This window comes from Xenopus laevis, chromosome 1L (assembly GCF_017654675.1).
Source record: "Xenopus laevis strain J_2021 chromosome 1L, Xenopus_laevis_v10.1, whole genome shotgun sequence".
NCBI classification, from domain to species: Eukaryota; Metazoa; Chordata; class Amphibia; order Anura; family Pipidae; genus Xenopus; species Xenopus laevis.
This window is the reverse complement of record NC_054371.1, coordinates 222,889,852-222,912,289: the sequence shown is the minus strand read 5'-3', so window position 1 is coordinate 222,912,289 and position 22,438 is coordinate 222,889,852. Positions and strand designations below refer to the sequence as shown.

The 22,438-nt window shown below is 39.3% G+C and overlaps 1 protein-coding gene across 1 annotated transcript; it reads left to right on the top strand.

Annotated features, from left to right (window-relative positions):
- The first annotated feature begins 87 nt into the window (after window positions 1-87).
- On the top strand, window positions 88-22,071 carry acaa2.L (acetyl-CoA acyltransferase 2 L homeolog). The gene is given in 10 exon segments (NM_001087263.1): window positions 88-115; window positions 5,071-5,237; window positions 5,825-5,953; window positions 7,154-7,270; window positions 8,059-8,206; window positions 9,596-9,771; window positions 10,957-11,086; window positions 12,113-12,183; window positions 13,428-13,582; window positions 21,254-22,071. Coding segments are annotated over 10 exon segments (1,194 nt in total). The 5' UTR covers window positions 88-99; the 3' UTR covers window positions 21,339-22,071.
- Window positions 22,072-22,438: the final 367 nt, after the last annotated feature.

The window sequence follows — 22,438 nt, the reverse complement described above, 5'->3', positions numbered from 1 at the left end:
GGGCGTGTTCGGGGCGTGGCTATAGCTGGAGTTAAGAGAGGGCAGTGCAGCTTAATGCTGAGTGACCTTCTCTTGTGAGTGTGACAGGAACAACGCACCATGGCCCTGCTTAGAGGTAAGATTGGTCCTACATACATATGGCTGCCTGTGTGCCTCACCTGCTGCTGCTGACAATAGGACTGAGCTTGAGCTCTACACAAACCGGAAGGACAGGCCGGCCCTCCATTGGCAGCTGTTAGAGGGCTACAAAATCAGCTTTACATGATCCATTCACTCTGTGTCTTAGTTGGTCCCCAGCAAAAGTTTGAAGGGCTTGTTGTTCACCTGACAATTCACTTTTAGTGTGGCCTGGAACTTGTCAACTGCAATTGGTCTTCACTTTTTTATTTTCTGTGTGTTTCTTCTTTAACTCTCTAGTTTATAACTCCAGCGGATATCTGTTGCTAGGGTCGAAATGACCTTAGCAACCGAGCAGTGGTTGTAGTGAGAGACTGGCATATGAATAAGAGAAGGGCTACATAGAAAGATAACGCAAAGTTTTGTCTGCTGGGTCGGTGACCCCTCTTTTGAAAGCTTCAGAAGAAAAAAGCAAACCATTCAAAAACCATAAGAGATAAAAATAATTAACACCAATTGAAAAGTTCCTTTAACATACTTAAAGGTGAACCACCCCTTTAAGGATCCTCAAAACTGCAGAATGAGCTTCTCTCTTACTGTCCCCTGAGCGGGTCCTCCTCTAACTTATCCCAGGGGTACTTACCTGTTCACCTAATGGTCTCTTCCTATGCCTAGCCAGCAGTACTTGGAATGTATTTAAAAGAACAGTAACACCAAAAAAAGGTTTCGGTTCGGGATTCAGCCTTTTTTCTGCAGGATTCGGCCTTTTTCATGCAAATTAGGGGTGGGAAATGAAATCATGTGACTTTTTTTATCACTAAACAAGGAAGTAAAAAATGGTTTCCTTCCCACCCCTAATTTGCACATGCAAATAAGGATTCAGTTTGGTATTCGGCCGAATCTTTCGTATAGGATTCGGGGGTTCGGCCAAATCCAAAATCCTGTCTGATCGTGGAGCGCATCTGTTCGTTGATGCAGTCCTGTGATCCGACCGCCCGTTAGCCATCGTTAGTATCTGATCGTTGGGCCCATGATCGGATCAGCCCGATATTGCCCACCTCAAGGTGGCCATATCGGGGAGAGATCCGCTCATTTAGCAACATTGCCAAACGAGCGGATCTCTCAGTTTATGGGCACCTTAAGTCAACTGATGAGTGAAAAGCACAGCTGATACCTGTTGGGTGTATGTATATATATATAGTGAATAAAGTACCCCATCTTGTAAAATATAAGGATATTATAAGCTACCGAGGAGTTTCATGACCATATACAGGTCATGGAACTCCGAAGTAACTTCTAATATCCTCATATTTTGCAACTGGGGTACTTTATTTATTATAATACACACATTTAAGTGAGTCATGTGACAGAAATGACATCAGAACTCACCGTTTATAACTGATGACATCAGAACTCACCGTTTATAAGGATATAATTTACAGGATATTCATGGCTTTTGTGTATTATATATATATATATATATATATATATATATATATATATATATATATATATATATATATATATATATATATATATATATATATATATATATATATATATATATATATATATATATTTTATTATTATTATACTGACCCATGTGACCGGGTGCATATTAAATACATAGATGCACTTAGTACATAGCTGAGACCAAGGGCAGATTCTGCTGTTTGAATGCAGAGGGTTTCTGACCGTTCTACATACAGCGGCAGCCATTTATTTAAAGACAGAATATACTGGAGGTCCAGCCTACAGTACTGGTATGGGATCTGTTATCCAGAAACCCGCTATCCAGAAAGCTCCAAATTACGGAAATCCATCCCCCATAGACTCCATTATTATCAAATAACTCATGATTTCCTTTTTCTGTGTAATAATAAAACCGTAGCTTCTACTTGATCATAGATATAATTAATCGTAACAGAAGGAAGGGATTGGGCAACACACCTACCCTGAAACTTTGTGTAGTGCGAATAAGGTGTAATGCTGAGCTCTTTAAGGGATACCCGCTTCTTCACTCCACGTATAATTTACTGGGTGGTTGGTACCAGGAATTTCTGCTTGCACCCAGAGTCTCTCTTTTTTTTTTTTACTGAAGACATTTTGTGTAAAAAAAAAAAAAGAAAAAAAAAAAAAAGTAGCATTTCAGGCTGATTTATTGATTATTTCTACAAAAACCCTAATAATCCTTCTCTTCCACTTCCTGCTCCCTGAATTCCCAGCAGCTCTCAGCTCACTGCACTGTAGGACAGGAACCAATCAGCAGCTAGCAGGACCTGATAGGGAACTGAAGGCTGTCTGTGCTTGTGTGACTGCAGGGCTGTGATTGGCTGTTCCCCCATCTACTGTGTTTCTGGCAGGGACCGTTAGAACACGCCCACCCTCATTTGAAACGGACCAGTGAACATCTATAGGGAGCTCCAAAAAAATTGGATTTCGAGTTAATTTTTGTGTACTTCGACCAGGGAATAGTTCAAATTCGATTTAAATTTGAAAAAAAATTAGAGAATTAGAATTTTGAAATTTATCATGTACAGTCTCTTTAAAAATTCTCCTTCTACCATTCGCCATCTAAAACCTGCTGAATTGCTGCTTTAGCCTATGGGGGACCTCCTAGAACACATTTGGAGTCTACTTTGAAAAATCAAATTTTTTGGAGGGAAAACTTCGAATTTTATGATTCAAATGGGCAATTACTTTGTTCATACGATTCAAATTTGATCGAAAACGGACCTATTCAGTAAAAGAAATCCTTCCATTTAATTTCAGTTGTTCTTTTTGAATTTAAATTTCGACGTTTTTCAAATTCGAAATTCTTTATAGATCTGCTCCAAAATAGTGGACATTTACTCACTTCCATTTCTTTCTGCGAAGACATAAAATAAATAAGGGGAATAAAACACGTATTCCTTGTGAGCTGCTCTAACCTTTGGAAGTGCAAGTTGGACTATTACCTGTATTGATTCAGCACTGAAGGAAGAATTTCATTCACTGATAAGTGTGAGTGTGTAAGTACAGACAGGTGTTACAGGCTGATTTATCACAGGTCAAATTTAAATTCATGTAAGTTTTTAAAAACTCCCATAAATTTGAAATTCAATCGAAATTTATTTAAAAAATAAATAAAATTTTTAAAACTCCGATGAATGGAATCAACTCGATTCTCCAAAAAAACCTCTAATGTCTGGAAGGCTTCGAACAACTCAGAATTGATCCCTGGACCCGTCCCATTGACTTAAACAGTAATTCGGCAGGTTTTAAGGTGGTGAATAGTCGAATTCGAGTTCTTGAAGTGCCAGAGTATGATAAATCTCGAAAATGTAATTAGATTTTTTTATCTAGTTGAATTTGACAGTTTTGACCATAAAGTAATACAAATATAATACAGTGTTGCCCTGCACTGGTAAAACTGCTGTGTTTGCTTCAGAAACACTACTATAGTTTATATAAACAAGCTACTGTGTAGCCATGGAGCAGCCATTCAAGCACAGGATACACAGTAGATAACAGATAAGTACTACTATAGTTTATATAAACAAGCTGCTGTGTAGCCATGGGGGCAGCCATTCAAGCACAGGATACACAGTAGATAACAGATAAGTACTACTATAGTTTATATAAACAAGCTGCTGTGTAGCCATGGGGGCAGCCATTCAAGCACAGGATACACAGTAGATAACAGATAAGTACTACTATAGTTTATATAAACAAGCTACTGTGTAGCCATGGGGGCAGCCATTCAAGCAAAGGATACACAGTAGATAACAGAGAAGTACTACTATAGTTTATATAAACAAGCTGCTGTGTAGACATGGGGGCAGCCATTCAAGCAAAGGATACACAGTAGATAACAGAGAAGTACTAATATAGTTTATATAAACAAGCTGCTGTGTAGCCATGGGGGCAGCCATTCAAGCAAAGGATACACAGTAGATAACAGAGAAGTACTACTATAATTTATATAAACAAGCTGCTGTGTAGCCATGGGGGCAGCCATTCAAGCACAAGATACACAATAGATAACAGAGAAGTACTACTATAGTTTATATAAACAAGCTGCTGTGTAGCCATGGGGGCAGCCATTCAAGCACAAGATACACAATAGATAACAGATAAGTACTACTATAATTTATATAAACAAGCTACTGTCTAGCCATGGGGGCAGCCATTCTAAGGAGAAAAGGCTAAGTTACACCGCAGATAACTGTAGAACATAATGTTATCTGTTATCCACTATTTAACCTGTGCCATTGCTACACAGCAGCTTGTATGAACTATAGTAGTGTTTCTGAAGCAAACACATCAGTTTTACCAGTGCAGGGCAACACTACATGGAATTTTCATTACTTTAAAACACTTTCATTTTTTGGTGTTACTGTTCCTTTAAAGATGTTAACCTTCCTGACATTCGATTTTTTTTTTTTTTTTCGGAGGAAAACTCGATTCAAAATTGATTCAACTTTTCAGGTCGTTCCTATTTGACCGAATGTTAGACGTTCAAGTTTTTTATTAAATAAGATACCATTCGAGGTAAAAAAAACTCTTAACACTAAACCTTTGATAAATAATCCTACCGAATTGTCGGTCTCTGTGCAAAGTGGTAAAAACACTCCAGATTTGATGTGTTCTCTGCCAGGTTTTATTCATACGATCAGTATACAGTGTGCCGGGATTTTCTGCCAAAGTCACCCACCTAGTTACTGTATGTTACCTATCCATTCCTGATAACTGCTTAAAATGTAGTATTTTCATGGTCTCTAGAGAGCCACACTAACCGGTATCCAAAGCATACCAGCCGGAAGAATATCCGCTATGTGTAAGGACAACAGAAAATATTGTCTGTATTACACAAGACTGGGATATGTAGGCTTAACATATGAAATGCAAATATGAGAGTTGATAAATGGGAATGCACTGATATGACTTATATAAGGAATTTATTTTTACTAGGAATTTTTATTGTTGGTGCCAAAAGAACCCCCTTCGGTACATATGGGGGACTGTTAAAAGACCACACGGCGACTGATCTGGGTGAAATTGCAGCAAAGGCCGCGCTTGCAGCTGGGAAGGTGTCCCCTGAGCTCGTGGATAGCGTCATATTTGGCAACGTTGCTCAGGTACGCTTCTTTTAATCATAGCCAATAACCAATGGGATCTGTTCTACAGAAACCAGTTATACAGAAAGCTCCAAATTACGGAAAGTCTTTCTCCCATAGACTCCATGTTATCCAAATTCTTAAAAATTATTACTTTTTTCTGTGTAATAGTAAAACAGTACCTTGTGCTTGATCCCAACTAAGATATAATTATAATTAATCCTTATTGGAGGCAAAACCAGCCTATTGGGTTTATTTAATGTTTACATGATTTTCTAGCAGATTTAAGGGGGTGAAGATCCAAATTACAGAAAGATTTTTTTATCCAGGAAACGCGGAGCATTCTGTATAACCAATCCCATACCTGTATATAGGCTCTACATCCCAATATACCCTTGTCATCAAGCACATATATTCCAGTAGCACATATATATAGCTCAGTAATTCAGCTGCAGATTGTAAACGGTTACAATTTTGCAACATTTAGTTGATCGATTTGCAAATGCGTTGTTTGAAAGTGAACAACCCCTTTAATTTACAAATACTTTGTAGTACAGTATATGAACCTCCGGCAAGTACTTTATAGCAATATTTCATTTGATTTGCAGACTTCTTCCGATGCCATCTACCTGGCCAGGCATGTGGGTCTGCGGGCAGGTGTCCCGATCCCTGTACCCGCACTTACAGTCAACAGACTCTGTGGGTCTGGATTCCAGTCAATTGTCAATGGATGTCAGGTAACAGTACATTTCATATCATATTTTTTTCACTGAGGTCATGAATTAATAAACATTTATATGCAGAAGCTTTTTTTACATGGTGACATTTTATTTCTGTTTAGGAAGTTAATGCAGAAACCTGCACATGGACTGTATTTTGTCTCCTGAGGCTCTACTTGGGCAGTTTCTTGTAGACAAAACTCAAAGCAATGTCACTAAATGATTGATATAATCAGTGTGGGTTGCCTGTGTGTATGCATACTCAGTACAATAAAAATAATGCCTGTGGTTCTGATTGGACCGAGATAAGATTGACTCAGAAACTATTGCAGCTCCTGGTGGGTGGAATAGGCTAGTGGTCCCTATGGTTGGCAAGCAGAGGTAAAGCCAAGAAAATGCCATTTTTGGCCCTGTAGCTAGAGACACTGGACATAATATAGTGAATAAAGTACCCCCTCTTGTAAATTATAAGGATATTATAAGTTACCAAGGAGTTTCATGACCATATTAAAACATTTTTTATACAGGTCATGGAACTCCGAGGTAACTTCTAATATCCTCATATTTTGCAACTGGGGGTACTTTATTTATTATAATACACAAGTTTCAATGAGTCATGTAACAGAAATGACATCAGAACTCACCGTTTATACGGATATAATTTACAAGAGATTCATGACTTTTTTATATTATAAGTCACGAGGAGTTTCATGACCATATACAAACATGAGGCTGAAGGTCGAGTGCTTTTATACAGGTCATGAAACTCCTCGGGACTTATAATATCTTCATATTTTCCAACAAGGGGTACTTTATTTATTATAATACACGCGTTTTAGTGAGTCATGTGACAAATGACATCACTACTCACCGTTTATAACTGATGACATCATTACTCTTTATAACAGATGACATCACTACTCACCGTTTATAACTGATGACATCATTACTCTTTATAACAGATGACATCAGTACTCACCGTTTATAGGGATATATTTACAGGTTATTCATGGCTTCTGTGTATTATAACAATATAATTAGACTTTTTGGTTGGCAAAAATGCAATTTTTTTTTTATAATGTGTTTGCTCTTGGCGTAATTTGGAACTGACTTTGGGACACTGCCCATGGGCAGCTCATTCTGAGGCAGATTCCATTGCAGATAAAGGGATTGCTGATATTAGTAATATGGGCTGCATGCATTTTTGTCATTTCTCAGGAAATTGGCCTCAGGGAATCCGAGATTGTAATGTGTGGAGGATCGGAGAACATGAGCCAATCACCCTATGCTGTGCGGAACATCCGCTTTGGTACCAAGCTGGGAGCAGACATTAAGGTGGGTTTTTTTGTTTTTTTTTTGCATGGGTTGTTTATATGGCAAGTAACCAGGTTATAGCCAACACTGTCCCTCTGCTTTACTGTACATTAATCTGGATTCTTTGTTACCTACTCTCAACTCCAAATGAATGCCCCCAAACTGTTTTTTCAGGGTGTTGTTGCCCTATTTAAAGAGATACTGTCATGGGGAAAAAAAATTCAAAACACATCAGTTAATAGTGCTGCTCCACCACAATTCTGCACTGAAATCCGTTTCTCAAAAGAGCAAATAGATTATTTTATATTTAACTTTTAAAATCTGACATGGGGCTAGACATATTGTCAAGTTTCCCAGGTGCTCCAAGTCATGTGACTTGTGCTCTGATAAACTTCAGTCATTTTTTACTGCTGTACTGCAAATTGGAGTGATATCACCCCCCCCCCCCCGCGCAGCAGCCTAACAGAACAATGGGAAGGTAACCAGATAGCAGCTCCCCAACACAAGATAACAGCTGCCTGGTAGATCTAAAGCAGTTCCATCCTAAAGTGCTGGCTCTTTCTGAAAGCACATGACCAGGCAAAATGACCTGAGCTGTATCTACACACCAAAATAAAAACTTTGTATGCTATATGATGATCTGTGGAGTTCTTCTGCACAAATCCATTTATACAATAGTGACGTCTATTACTATATACTATTATACATAAATCCATTTATACAATGGTGAAGTCTCTCCATCAATATTTTGTTTAGTTGAATTGGGCATTTTTATCTAGAATTTACACATAATTTACTTCTTATTTTAGATGGAAGACACTTTGTGGGCAGGGCTAACCGACTCTCTGATCAAGACCCCCATGGCAATCACTGCTGAGAATCTAGGGGCAAAATATGGCATCACCAGGGAAGACTGTGACAAATACTCCTTCCAGACACAGCAGAGGTGGAAAGCTGGTAAGTTTCTTGCTCCTTTAGAAACTTTACTCCTACAGAGAGCAATCGTTTTGTCAGACAGCCCAAATGATCGTGAAGTGAAGAGGAACTGCAGCTCTTTTCCAATTCCTCATCTGCCATGGACCATACAGCAGCGGATATGGTAGATCAACACATAAGATTCCTCAGCCCAGTTATAACTGGACAGCAATAATGGGATTGGTAGGCCACGATACATGTTCCAAATATTGTTTTGTATGATAGTACAGGTATCACAATGAGGCACATTTATCAAAGCTCAAATTTCAAAATCATGTGAATTTTTTTTGTAACTCGAATAAATTCGAATATACTCGAAATTCAATTGGGGGGGGGTTATTTAATTTAAAAAAAATCAATCAAAAGTTTTGACCATAAAAAAGAATTCTCTAATTTTCAATTCAGCCCTTACTAAATCTGCCCCTATGTGTAACATACACAATTGCAAAAAATGCACAATTCAGTGTTTTTGTGCCGGGATCTTCTGTGTTTTGCCCTGGCAAGCCAATCCCCTGCCTGTCTGTATACACACAGGGCAAAAGGCAGCAAATCGGGTTTTCTCTACTGGCGTTTTAAAAACAAAAATCAAACCTGTATGCTTTTATCCTTAAAGGACCAGTAACATCAAATTGTTGTTGTTGTTTTTTTTTTTTAAAAAAAAATTCGTTCGTATACAACGAAAAAACCCCACAAAGACTAGACTTTGAAATCGCTAAGTCTTTATTAAGAAATTACTTATGAAAACTCTGCTTGAGCTCTGAGCTCCTCTTCAGATAAGGTGACGGGGCAATGATCTATCGTGCGGCGATCGATTTCTCCTCCCTTGCTATCTAAGGAAAGCGGGGAGGAGAAATCGAGAGCTGCACGATGGGTCGCCTTTTCTGAATAGGAGCGCAAGTGTAGTTTCGGTAAGTTATTTCTTAATAAAGACTTGGCTATTTCAAAGTTTAATTTGTCGTGTTTTTTTTTTGTATACTAACGAATTTTTTTTCAAAACAATTTATGGCAGTTTAGGGGAGTTTTTAAAATCTTGCTTAAATTCGACCTTTGATAAATGTGCCTCTAAATGTGTAGCCTTACAGACCATTTGTTTTTAGATGGGGTCAGTGACCCCGTTTGAAAGCAGAGAAGAATCGGAAGAAGAAGGCAAATAACTAAAAATAAATAAATAAACAATGAAGACCAATTAAAAAGTTGCATAAAATTGACCATTCTATAATGTAGTGAATTCTTATGATGAACCACTCCGTAGTAACTACTTTGTATCAGTCTTCTAAATTAGTCTCCACAATATCTGCAGGAACCTTTACATTCCCGGAGCAATTGTAGAACTAGAAATCTTATGCCCACTCTTCATTGTGTTCTCTTCAGCTCAGGATTCTGGATATTTTGCTGCTGAGATGGCTCCTATTGAACTAAAATCAAGGAAAGGCCCTATCAAAATGGAACTGGACGAGCACCCCAGGCCACAAACTACACTGGAACAGATGGCCAAGCTCCCCTCTGTGTTCAAGAAGGACGGCATTGTGACTGCAGGAAACGCGTCGGTAAGAAACCACTTGGAATTTCATCTTCTTAAAGGATAAGTAAACCTTAAAAATAAGTGAATGTAAAATAAATAAGGGGCTATTCTAAGCACTTTTACATTGTACATTCATTATTTATTTTTTAATTCCAAGATATTAAGGGATACATGTACTGTTAATATGAATCAATTTTGTTATATCGGCACCACCTGCTGGTCAGTTTCTCACCAGTCTGACCACCAAGTAGTCAAGGAAGTTGTCAGGAGTAAGAAAGAGGCTGCTCTGATGTTCTTCTGCTTAGGAGAAAAATTCAAAATCTTTTTCAAATCTTTCCTAAGCAGAAGAACATCAGAGCAGCCTCTTTCTTTCTCCTGACAACTTCCTTGACTACTTGGTGGTCAGAGTGGTGGGAAACTGACCAGCAGGTGGCGCTGTTGTAACAATTCATTCATATTAACAGTACGTGTATCCTTTAATATCTTGGAATTAAAAATACATTAATGAATGTACATTGCAAAAGTGCTTAGAATAGCCCCTCATCAATTTTACATTCACTTATTTTAAGGTTTACTTATCCTTTTAATTTGGACACAACTTTTATTTATTAGAATTTATGTGTATTGCTGCTGCTCTTCGTCTATGGTATTCCAATTACTTCTGTATGCACTCACAAATTTTTTGGCCTTTATATGTTAAAATAGGAGATGTTGACCCCATACAGTAACCCATAGCAACTAGTCAGGTGTTTTCATTATTGTAACTGCAGATTTCCTTTTGCTCAGCAATAATAAAACAGTAGATTTACTTGATCCCAACTAAGATATAATTAATCCTTATTGGAGGCAAGACCAGCCTATTGGGTTTATTTAATGTTTACATGATTTTCAGTAGACTTAAGGTATGAAGATCCAAATTATGGAAAGATCTGTTATCTGGACAACCCCAGGTCCCGAGCATTCTGGATAACCAGTCCCATACTTGTATTTTGTTGTTTTTAGTGTGCCATAGACCTTCCATGTCAGTAGATTTATGTAGTGGGAGACTATTTCCTAAAGGCACAAGTAGCAAAGCCCAGCGATATGGCTGAGACTGATCAGTATATGGCCACCTTTTCGGTTCAGTGATCACTTTAATTCCTTTCCGACTTACTTTCTGACCTGTAAATACACTGTATAATATACCACTTTTTGTGTATTGGAATTTTAGGGAATTTCTGACGGAGCCGGTGTTGTGATGTTGGCTAGTGAAGAAGCAACTTCCAAGCACAATCTCACCCCACTTGTGAGAATAGTGGCTTATCATGTGTCGGGATGTGACCCCAACATTATGGGCTTTGGTAAGGAATAGATGTTATTCAGTCAAATCTGATGGCAATCTGTGATTGGGTAAAAGAGAGGGCAGCCCGAGGTATATGAAGATTTGCCCACTAGGCAAGTCTAGAAACTATTATGTACTGTCTTTTTAAAAATTCGACTTCGACCATTCGCCATCTAAAACCTGCCGAATTGCTGTTTTAGCCTATAGGGGACCTCCTGGAACCTATTTGTAGTCAATTGGTGGACTTTGAAAAATCGAATTTGAATTTTATCGGACCTATTCTATCGAAAACAGATAAATTCGGCTAAAAAAAAAAAACTTTGACTTAATTTTGGTTGATCTTTTTGAATCCGAATTTTCGAAGTTTTTCAAATTCGACCCTTGATAAATATGCCCCTAAAAGTCAGCATTATGAGATTTAAAGTCACAATTTCGTCTTTTTAAAGTAATAATTATGAGATTAAAACTCATCATTGTGGGGCAGATTTATCAAGGGTCGAATTTCGAGTTTATGGGATTCTCTAAAAACTCTCACCAACTCCCATAAACTCGAAATTGGAAAAAAAAACGACCAATTGAAATTTAATTTAAAAATCCAATTTTTTTAAAAATGGATGAATATGATTGAGCGGCCAATTTTTTTTTTTTTTTTCAAAAGCCCACCAAATTGACTCTAAATTGTAGGAGGTCCACCATAGGCTAAAACACCAATTCGGCAAGTTTTAGATGGCGGTATATTCGACTTCTTAAAGGACAGTACATGATAGAATTTTCAATTCGACCCTTGATAAATCTGCCCCTATGAGTTGTATGAGTTTTTTTAAAAGTCATAATTCATCCGAATGCTCTTAATATATGGTAATATAGGGTTCGAAATTCATACCAACATGGTTTTTCATAATTCTTGTGTACATTAGGATATCTGTCCAATTAATACAGAAAAGCAGTTTAATTATATGATATAAGCAAATGCATTGCACAATAGAAAACCCTTTTTCTCCTGTACAATCCTTTAGCACATTAACCCTTGCCTTTTATTTTAAAGGGCCAGTCCCTGCCATCACTGAAGCCCTGAAGAAATCAGGATTAACTCTCCAAGACATGGACCTTGTAGAGGTAAAAACCACTAAACCGCTAAATGCTGGACAATTTTATCACGACTGCAGACGAGAGAGGATTTACTTGCATTATATTTTTATTTTATTTCCACTTTATATAGAAAAATGTATGACATTAAAACAGAATGTATCTTCACATTTGCAGTTATACCTTCTTGTTTGAAGCTGCAGTACAGCTTTCCAGAGCAATATGATCTATTTATGTTTATGAAATATGCCCTGGAGAAGTAAAGCAATATGTTAAAGGGGCTGTTCACCTTTTAGTTAACTTTTAGTATGATGTAGAAAGTGATTTTCCGAGACAATTTGCAATTGGTTCTCATTTGTTATTATTTATGGTTTTTGAGTTATTTAGCTTTTTATTCAACAGCTCTCTAGTTTGCAATATCAGCAATCTTGTTTCTAGGGTCCAAATTTTCTTAGCAACCATGCATTGATTTGCGGAAGAGGCTTGAATATGAGTAGAACAGGCCTAAATAGAAAGATGAGTAATGAAAAGTAGCAATGTCAATAAATGTGTAGCCTTACAGAGCATTTGTCTTTTAGATTTGAAAGCTGGAAAGAGTCAGAAGAAGAAGGAAAATCATTTAAAAGTTATACAAAATAATGACAAACAATTGAAAATTTAGAATTAGCCTTTGTATAACTTACTAAACATTAATCTCAAGGTGAACAACTCTTTCAATTGCAGAAAAGGCATTCTCTCTATAGGATGAGGTACAAATGTGAATAATACTCCTGCCTATAGACTGTGCCACCTCTGTGGGAATTATAAAAGTGTCTCTCCATGTAAATCCTACTGTGTTGGACCAGCAAGCACTGCTGACTGTGGCAATTAGTGATGGTCGGGTTTTTTCCGACCCTAAGGGTAGAACTACACTGACGGTTTTGGTGCGATCCGACGCGCTGTCACAAAACGCATGCGACGGAAATAAGGTACGAGTTAGAAATGTCGGCTGAAGTTGCAGCGTTGGTCCAACGTGACACGACTGTCTGATGCAGACACAGTGTGCAGCGTCTGCATCCGACAGTCGCGTCGGAGCAACGCTGCGACTTTATCCAAATTTTCTATCTCTTGCCGTATTTCCGTCGCATTCGTTTTGTCTCAGCGCTTCAGATCACACCAAAAAGTTCCGTGTAGTCCTACCCTATATATGACAATCTCGCTTTAAAACTTGCATCTAGAGACCTGTTCAGTTTCCTGACTGGGTGTAACATTAAAAAGTATTCTTATTGAATTAGGTGAATGAGGCTTTTGCTGCCCAGTACCTGGCTGTGGAGAAAGCCCTGGGCCTTAATCGTGAGAAGACCAATGTTAATGGAGGTGCCATTGCTCTTGGACATCCCCTGGCGGCATCAGGATCTCGAATCATTTCCCATCTGACACATGAACTGAAGTACGTTTTGTTTTACTGCCCAGTGGGCTCTATTGTATATTATAATGTATATATGTTGTATAGTGTATATATAATAGTTTTTTATATTGATCCTAATTCTCATACAGAGTTGTAGAGCACTGCATAGTTTTGCCTGTTTTATCATTATTGCACATTATCAGTTTGTATTTTTTCTTAATTAAATTAAAGTGTATTTATATACTATACCCAATTTGCTATTTAACCAATATAGAATATAATTGTTTAATATGAGCAGAAAGATTATTGGGCCGGTGTCAGCTGGAGGTTAAACCCAATTTCAAGAAAGCTTCACCTATTAAAGTGTAATATCTTTCTGTGCAATCTAAAAATATAGAGTTGGTACATAAATCCTTGGACTCCAACTCCTCTTTAAAGGAACAGTAACACGAAAAACTAATTAAAATATAATATACTGGATGGTTGGTCACGTGATGCGCTGCTGAGCGGACACGCTTGAGAGTTGCTCCGGTCCCCTCTGGAAATATAAGGGTGCAAACTTCTGATTTACAAGCCGACTGACGTCTCAAGTGAGTGTGACTAGAACCTGGACATGCCTAAATCAGCCAAGTCGAAAAAGAAGTAGACTCAAGGCTCCATTAAGGGCTTCTGCATGCATGAGGCACAAGTGCGCAACGCCGCCATGGAGGCCGCACAGCCTGACATGGCGTCACAACTAACTGGCTTGTCTCCACATAGCCCGGGATCGTTGATTTCCGAATCGGACTCGATCCCCTCTCAAAGCCTGATGCCATTAAGCGATGCCAACCTCCTTGCTAGATTCAAGACGGAACTAGCCACGGTCACAACTACCATCACAAAACAGCTTACAAGAGAAATTAGAGACCTGGGCATTCGGACCGACCAAGTCGAACAAAAGCTGGATGAGGTGATCAGGCGGGTTAATGACCACGACATCCAAATTGATACCTTATTGTCCCACCTTCAGTCCACCATGGACCGCCTGGAGGACTTCGCTCACGGCGAAATAATATTAGGATCCGAGGCCTACCAGAAATGGTTAAAGACCTACACGTAGAGATCCCGAAACTGCTGGCCACCCTGGTCCCGGACATACCTGAGCAACGCTTGGAAATGGACAGAGTCCACCGAGCACTAGGCCCGATGAAACCCGGGGGGTCACCAAGGGACATCATTGCTCGCTTGCACTTTTATGCCACCAAAGAAGCAATCATGATGGCGGCGAGGACAACCTCACCTCTGAAATATGGGGATCATGCCTACCAAATTTTTGCAGATCTTGCATCCACCACGATCCAGAAGAGACGGCTGCTGAAGCCGATCACCACGGCACTACACCAGAAAAAGATTGCCTACCGCTGGGGGTCTCCATTCCGTCTACTCTTCTCCTACCAAAACCAACAATACAGCATCAGGGATCTGGACACTGGGAAAGAAACTCTGCGAAAGCTCTGTCTGCTACCCGCACAGTCCTCATCAGACCCGACCTCACCACTGCGACCCCCAGCTCCAGCAATCCAAACGGCGCCGTCCCCCCGACTACCAATCACACCGAATTGGCAAAGTACCCAAAGAACCAAGAGACCGGAGGCTGCAGATGATAGATCACTTTCACCTAAACCACCATCACCTGCCTCTGACTGGTAACTATACATCAGTAAATTGCACCCCATGATATTCAATACTCCCCCCCCCCCCCCCTCTAGTAGGTGGAAATGATCCGGAGAGGGTTAACGACCGGCCACACTGACAATTCCTATTGCCTTGCTATTTGCGATTGACATTCTCGCCCCTTGGGGCAACACTGCAGTTAATTTTGTTTATATGTTTAAACTGTTCACTTGTTATTTCCTGTACTTGATTTCACATGTTATGGCATCTGACGTGGTAACTACTTTTACACTTGAGTTTCTATATTGGGTCGTTATGGTGACTTTATATGTTGTTCGAAAATACTGTCATGGCACTTAATATCCTATCTCATAATGTTAAAGGCTTTAATAGCCCAGTAAAGAGGGCTCTTGCCCTAAAATATTACATTAAACTGAATGCCCACATTATATTCATACAAGAGACTCACTTCAGTAAGGCCTCCTACCCTAAGTACTTTCATGCTAATTACCCATTGCATTACTTATCTAGTCAGGAACACAAACAAGCAGGTGTGGCGATCCTCTTACACAAAAGCATTGGTTTCCACCTTACTAAACAAATTGCAGACCCACAAGGCCGTTTTATAATCATCACTGGAGAACTTCAAGACACCCCCGTTACATTAGCCTCCGCTTATGCTCCAAACGCCAACCAAGCACAATTTTACAGGCGATTCTTTTTGTCACTGGCAATACATGCCCGAGGACAGGTAATCGTGGGTGGAGATTTTAATGCAGCACTACAGCCCACTTTAGATAGGCATAACCCACATGATCCTGCCAAACTACCCTCAGACCCTGCAGCTAAATCCCTCAGAGCTCATATACTGGATAACGGCCTTACAGCCATATGGAGGGACAGACACCCCTTCAGAAGGGAATATAGCTTTTACTCCCACCCGAATAAAACATATTCCAGGATAGACTATATCCTCTGTTCCCAACAACTTCTCTGTAATGTATCTCACGCTAGCATGTTATATTGCTCCTGGTCTGACCACTCCCCAGTCAAATTGTCTATTACAGGTATATATGTGCAGACTAATCAGAGACTGTGGAGACTAAATGAATCAATGCTTGCTATTCCTAATGTCGTTACTGAACTGGAAGAGGAATTGTCTAATTATTTTGTAACTAACATGACTGAAGATGTCAAAATGTCGGTGATATGGGAAGCACATAAAGCATATATAAGAGGCATATTTCTGAAGTTAGGAAGCTCACGGAAAAAACAAAGAAACAAATTGGTAGAAGATCTCACTAACGAATTGCGCTCACTAGAGCAATCCCACTTAATATCTCCCTCCACCACTACGGCACACAAAATGAAAACAAAACGGACGGAATTGAATATGTGCCTAACGAACGATGCAGAAAAACATTTACGGTGGACCAAACAGAAATTTTATCAAGAAGGTAATAAAGCCGACACTCTTCTGGCTAACAAATTGAAAGGCAAAACTGGCTTCACACCTATACAAAAACTTGTTAATTTACAGGGAAACCCCACTGCCCATCCACAGGATATAGTAATGAGATTTCAGGCATTCTACCAAAAATTATATAAACCAGTACAAACTATATCTCCTATTAAATATAAGGCCTACCTACAAAACTTGTCCCTGCCTACCCTAACTAATGTCCAGCAGGAATTTCTGGCACAACCCATATCAATTGCTGAAATCACATCAGCTATCAAGAGCTTTAAAAATTCTAAAGCACCAGGCCCTGATGGCCTGAGTGCACAATATTATAAAACCTTTGTAAAAATCTTAGCCCCTCATTTATGCTGTTTATATGCAGATATAGGCACTCTTGATCGTTTCTGCCCGGAGACGTTAAGTGCATATATTTCCGCCATACCCAAGCCATCTAAAGATCCCACTAAAGCTGAAAATTACAGGCCAATATCCCTGCTCAACTTAGATTTGAAAATTTTGGCCAAAATTTACACCTCCCGATTGAATACCTTCATCACTGACATTATCCACAAAGACCAAGTAGGCTTCATGCCAAATCGGCAAGCTAGTGATAACGTAAGAAGGGTGGTGAATCTGTTACATAGGGCCAAGGAGGGGGGCACTCAGATGGTGCTCCTCTCCTTGGACCTTGAAAAAGCATTTCATTCTATATCTTGGGTGTATCTACGTGAAACACTGATTCAATTTTCCTGTGAGCTTCCTAAATCATGTTTTTGCAATGTATCAGAATCCAACTGCTAAGGTTAAGTATATGAATTTCACATCTGACCCGATTTTCATCCAAAGGGGTACGAGGCAGGGCTGCCCCCTCTCCCCTATTCTGTTTGCCCTATGCATGGAGCCCCTCAGTCAAGCGATTAGGCAATGCCCAGATATATTTGGTTTAACGCTTGCAAAGGAGGAATATAAATGCTGACGATATCCTACTCACTATTGCTAAGCCGATGACATCCTTACCCAATTTATACCGCATCTTGAACCTCTTTAGTAGCATCTCTGGCCTTACTATCAACCCCACCAAAACGATAGCGATGGGGCTTAACTTACCACATCCACTTCAAAAACTGTTACAATTAAATTTTGACTTCACTTGGAAAGCAAGCTGTATGGACTACCTAGGAGTCAAAATTACACCGGAGTATTCAACGTTGGCTCAATCTAACTATCCACAGCTCATTAAGTCTCTCCTCAAAGACCTTGAAAATTGGGGAAAATATAACATCTCATGGCTCGGTAGGGTATCAGCACTCAAAATGTCAATTTTGCCACGCATTCTGTATCTATTCCAAGTTATACCAGGTACCCCACCCATGGGGCTGATCACCCAGTTACAACAAGCCAGCCAGAAGTTCCTATGGGGGAGCATTAAACCACGGATTGCAAAAACTATAGTATTTTGCCACTGGACCCAAGGAGGCCTGGGTGTCCCAAAATATTTAAACTACTTCCACGCGGCTGTAGTGGAACAACTTATTAAATGGCATGTAACCACCAACCCTCCAGCCTGGGTAGATATTGAAAGGATGCATTGCCCGTCTTTGGACTTACAATATCTACTATGGATAGAAAAATGCTCACGACCCCCTCTTTCTAATCCGGTAATACAATTTGCACTGCTAACCTGGGCCAAAATTAGGCGACAACACTCCATCATCTCTCCCCGTAACCCTGCCTCGCCAATCTTCAATAATCCTGATTTCCCACCAGGGTTATACTCTTTATCATTTCAGTGGTGGATTGACAAAGGTATTACCAAACTGTTTCATTTACCCCAAGATGTTGTCAAGGATTGGCCGTCGTTCCGAGACGAGCATGAAGCTCCTGATTCCGAAATCTTTCGCTTTTACCAAATTCAGCACTACTCAAAGTCCATTTATGCTAAATACCCTCAGCAACCTTTCACCATATACGAAACTTACTGTTTAAAATACCCTACATCACAAAGGCTCATAGGTCCATTATATAATTATTTGACTAACACTGCCCCACTAATGGGACTTAAATACATTCTGGATTGGACCCAAGAACTGGACCTGGAAGCGGATTGGATACAGGCAATAGAACGGTCCAACCACTGTTCCATTAACATGTCTGCTAAGGAAACCTCGTACAAAGTACTGAGCAGATGGTACATGGTGCCTGCCTGCAAAGCAAAATGGGACCCCACTGCTAACCCTTGCTGCTTTAGGGGTTGCCAAGACCAGGGCACAATGAGTCACATCTGGTGGTCCTGCCCACAAGCACAGAGATTTTGGCGTAGAGTATACCAGTTAATCTACTCAGTTTTAGATATCAATCTACCCAAACACCCAGCACAAGCAATACTCAATTGCACCATAAAGGATATACCAGCACCTGCGCATACGTTGATAACGCATATCTTTACAGCAGCAAAACAGATTATAGCAAAATCCTGGCTATCTACCTCCTTACAATTTGGGGAACTGAAGGCTAGAATTAACGCAACCTTTATAAATGGAAAAATTAATTAGTATACTACACAATAAACAAAAGCGATTTCATGTGGTGTGGGACCCTTGGGTTAGATACAACTTTCCTCATGGCTTTAACCATACCACTTTGTCATTGTAACACCGCTTGCTCTCCTCCAACATGCATAGGGCAAACAGACAACAGTAAACTACTCTCGGACAACTGCATACTAAAATCCAAGCACTAGGGTGCTAAATTCCCAATTGCCATATTGTACCTACTCAATTTTAACGGACGATCTATTTGTTCACATACAGGAAGTTACTTCTTTTTACTTCTTTACTTATTATGGTTTGACTCCGTTCACTAATCTATCATCACTGTTTAGCTCTTCTAGCACATATTGTATAGCCAACTTACTATGTGTCTGCTATAATTTTGTAGATCACTTGACTGTATTCATTAGTTTGCAGTAATTGTACTGTAATTGCTATCTTCCTACTGCATCTGCATGATATATATGTGATGAAAATCTAATAAAAAACCAATGTTATATAAAAAAAAAATATATAATATACTGTTTCTAAACCAAAATCAAAGTTAAACAACATAAACCATAAACAATTGGGAAAACCTAAAACAACTTGTATATTAAAGGAGACGTATAGGATAAATGGAAAAACCCTAATTTTGTAGGCAATTCTAAGTAATATATGGTGTTGCTTTTACATGGTGCTAATTATTATCTTTAAAAGTAGCCCCTTTATTGGAGCTCCTATAGATGTTCTCTGGTCCCTGTTTGAAATGAGGGCTGGGCGTATCCTAACAGTCCCTGCCAGTCACACAAGCACAGACAGGCTTCAGTTCCCAATCAGGTCCTGCTAGCTGCTGATTGGTTCCTGTCCTACAGTGCAGTGAGCTGAGAGCCACTGGGAATTCAGGGAGCAGGAAGTAGAAGAGAAGGGAGGGATTATTAGGGTTTTTGCAGAAATATTTAAAAAATCCGCCTGAAACACTACTTTTTTTTTTAAGCACAATTCTTCTATATCTAAATGAGTATAATGCACTGGTACGTTCTTATTTTTTACAAAAAATGTCTCCTTTCATTGAACCTGGCTTATACCTGTAGAATAGCTGCTAAATACAATCTAACATTAAGGGGGTTATTTACTAAGCATCCGAATACCCGAAATTCCCAGAAATCTGAAAAATTTGCGGTTTTTTTTGTGTTATAATAGGCTTTTAAAAAAAAAAATCACAAATTTTTCTGAATTTATTAAACCCCTAAGGGCTAAAAAGCCCGGATATAAAAACACGGCATCTCAAACCTGTCGAGGTTGCATAAAAGTCAATGGGAACGGTCTCATTGATTTATTTATTTTTTTGGTTGTGTCGGGGGTTTCGGGCAATTTCATGATGTTTTTGCGGAAAATTCACAAAAATTTTGAAAATCTGATTGTTTCCCACAAAGCAAATTTTTGGTAAAATGTAATAATAAATAAGCGTTAAAAACCCGAGCGGCTTATATTGGAATTTGTAGCAGCCGATATTGAGATAAATTCAGACCTTGATAAATAACCCCCTTAGTAAAATATTGTTCTTAGGGCTCTTACTGACGAGCGTTTTTACCTGCGTTCCGTTTTTCTGCGTTCAGCCGCAGGGGAGCGCAGGAATAGACGCATTACATTTTTTCCAATGGGACTGTACTCACACAGGCGCGTGTAGGCGCCGAACGCAGGAAAAATGCAGCATGTTGCGTCTCAACCTGCGTTCGGCGCCTACACGCGCCTGAGTACAGCTCCATTGGAAAAAATTTAATGCGTCTATTCCTGTGCTCCCCTGCGGCTGAACGCAGAAAAACGGAACGCAGGGGAGCGCAGGTAAAAATGCTCGTCAGTAAGAGCCCTAAGAACAATATTTTACTAAGGGGGTTATTTATCAAGGTCCGAATTTATCTCAATATCGGCTGCTACAAATTCCCAACTCCGACTCCACAGCTGTACTAAAAATATTTTAATTTTTCCTGACTAAAGTACAGGTTTGTGATGTCCTATTATATAACCTTTTATAAGACGTTCTTTATTCTTCTCACCCCGTATTTCTAGGCGCCGTGGAGGCAAATACGCTGTGGGATCGGCCTGCATCGGAGGTGGACAAGGTATTGCCATCATCCTTGAGAATGTCTCCTAAGCCAATCAGGATGTGAGGAAGACGCTGTAGGGAGGACCGGAGCTGATATCTTCATCCAATCATGATATCCGCTTGTAATGAAACTTGTACCATCTGCTTTTGGGACTTAAGAAATGTTAACATCAGGCCATATGTACTAAGCACTGCCACAAATTGTTCTGAAATCGCTAGAAGCGCATGTTCTGCAGCTAAACTAACCAAGCACTTAATTCCACGGCTAAAGGATAAACACGGCCCTTGAGATCTGCAACTGCCAATCTTTGTTTTCCGCCGTCCATGAGTATTTTTGTTTTTTCTATACTCCTATGCACTAACAGAAGAAAAAAAATCCATGTGTGTTGGCTTTCAGTTCTCTGCTTGTTCTTTAGGTTGATTTTCAAACAGAGTCATGGCTCCTGCTTTATTTTACTGGAACGTGTCTCACATTTGGCAGAAGCCTATCAGATCCTTGGATTTCTGATAAATGAACAGGATTTATTACACCGTGCCATTAGCTTGGAATACACTTGCTGCACTCATTTAACTTGCAAAATAACTCCATACAGAATGTAAAGCTAAATTAGCAAAGATGAATGATCTGTAAAGTAGTATTTAATACATATTGTGTACAACACAAACTACCTAGCTGTTTAATTACTAATGAGTAGAACTGATGATTTCATTACACAGGCTGTGATGCTCTAAATGTGCCTTATCAACAAGGGCTTCAATTAAAATGGACTATAAATCTAAATTCTCTGTTCTTGTGTTGGCTCTGTGCTCCACCTGGGGTCATCCCCGACTCACAAGAATAAAATAAGTTGATGCTTATAAAAAAAAAAAAAAAAATGTTCCTGCTGCTACTGGAGGTATTGTATGTGTAAACCAGGCTCAACGTTTATTAAACAGTAGAACCTCCATTTAATGTTTTTCAGGGGACCAGAAAAAAATGGTGTAAAATCAGGGAAATGTATTATGTATAATATATACAGTAGGTGGGACCACAAAACAAGAATGTAAATTAAGGGAAAACTTAAAATCAGGGGATGTAAAATTGAGGTTCCACTGAAACAAAATTTTGTTTGAATCTTAAAGGGGTGGTTCACCTTTAAGTTAACTTT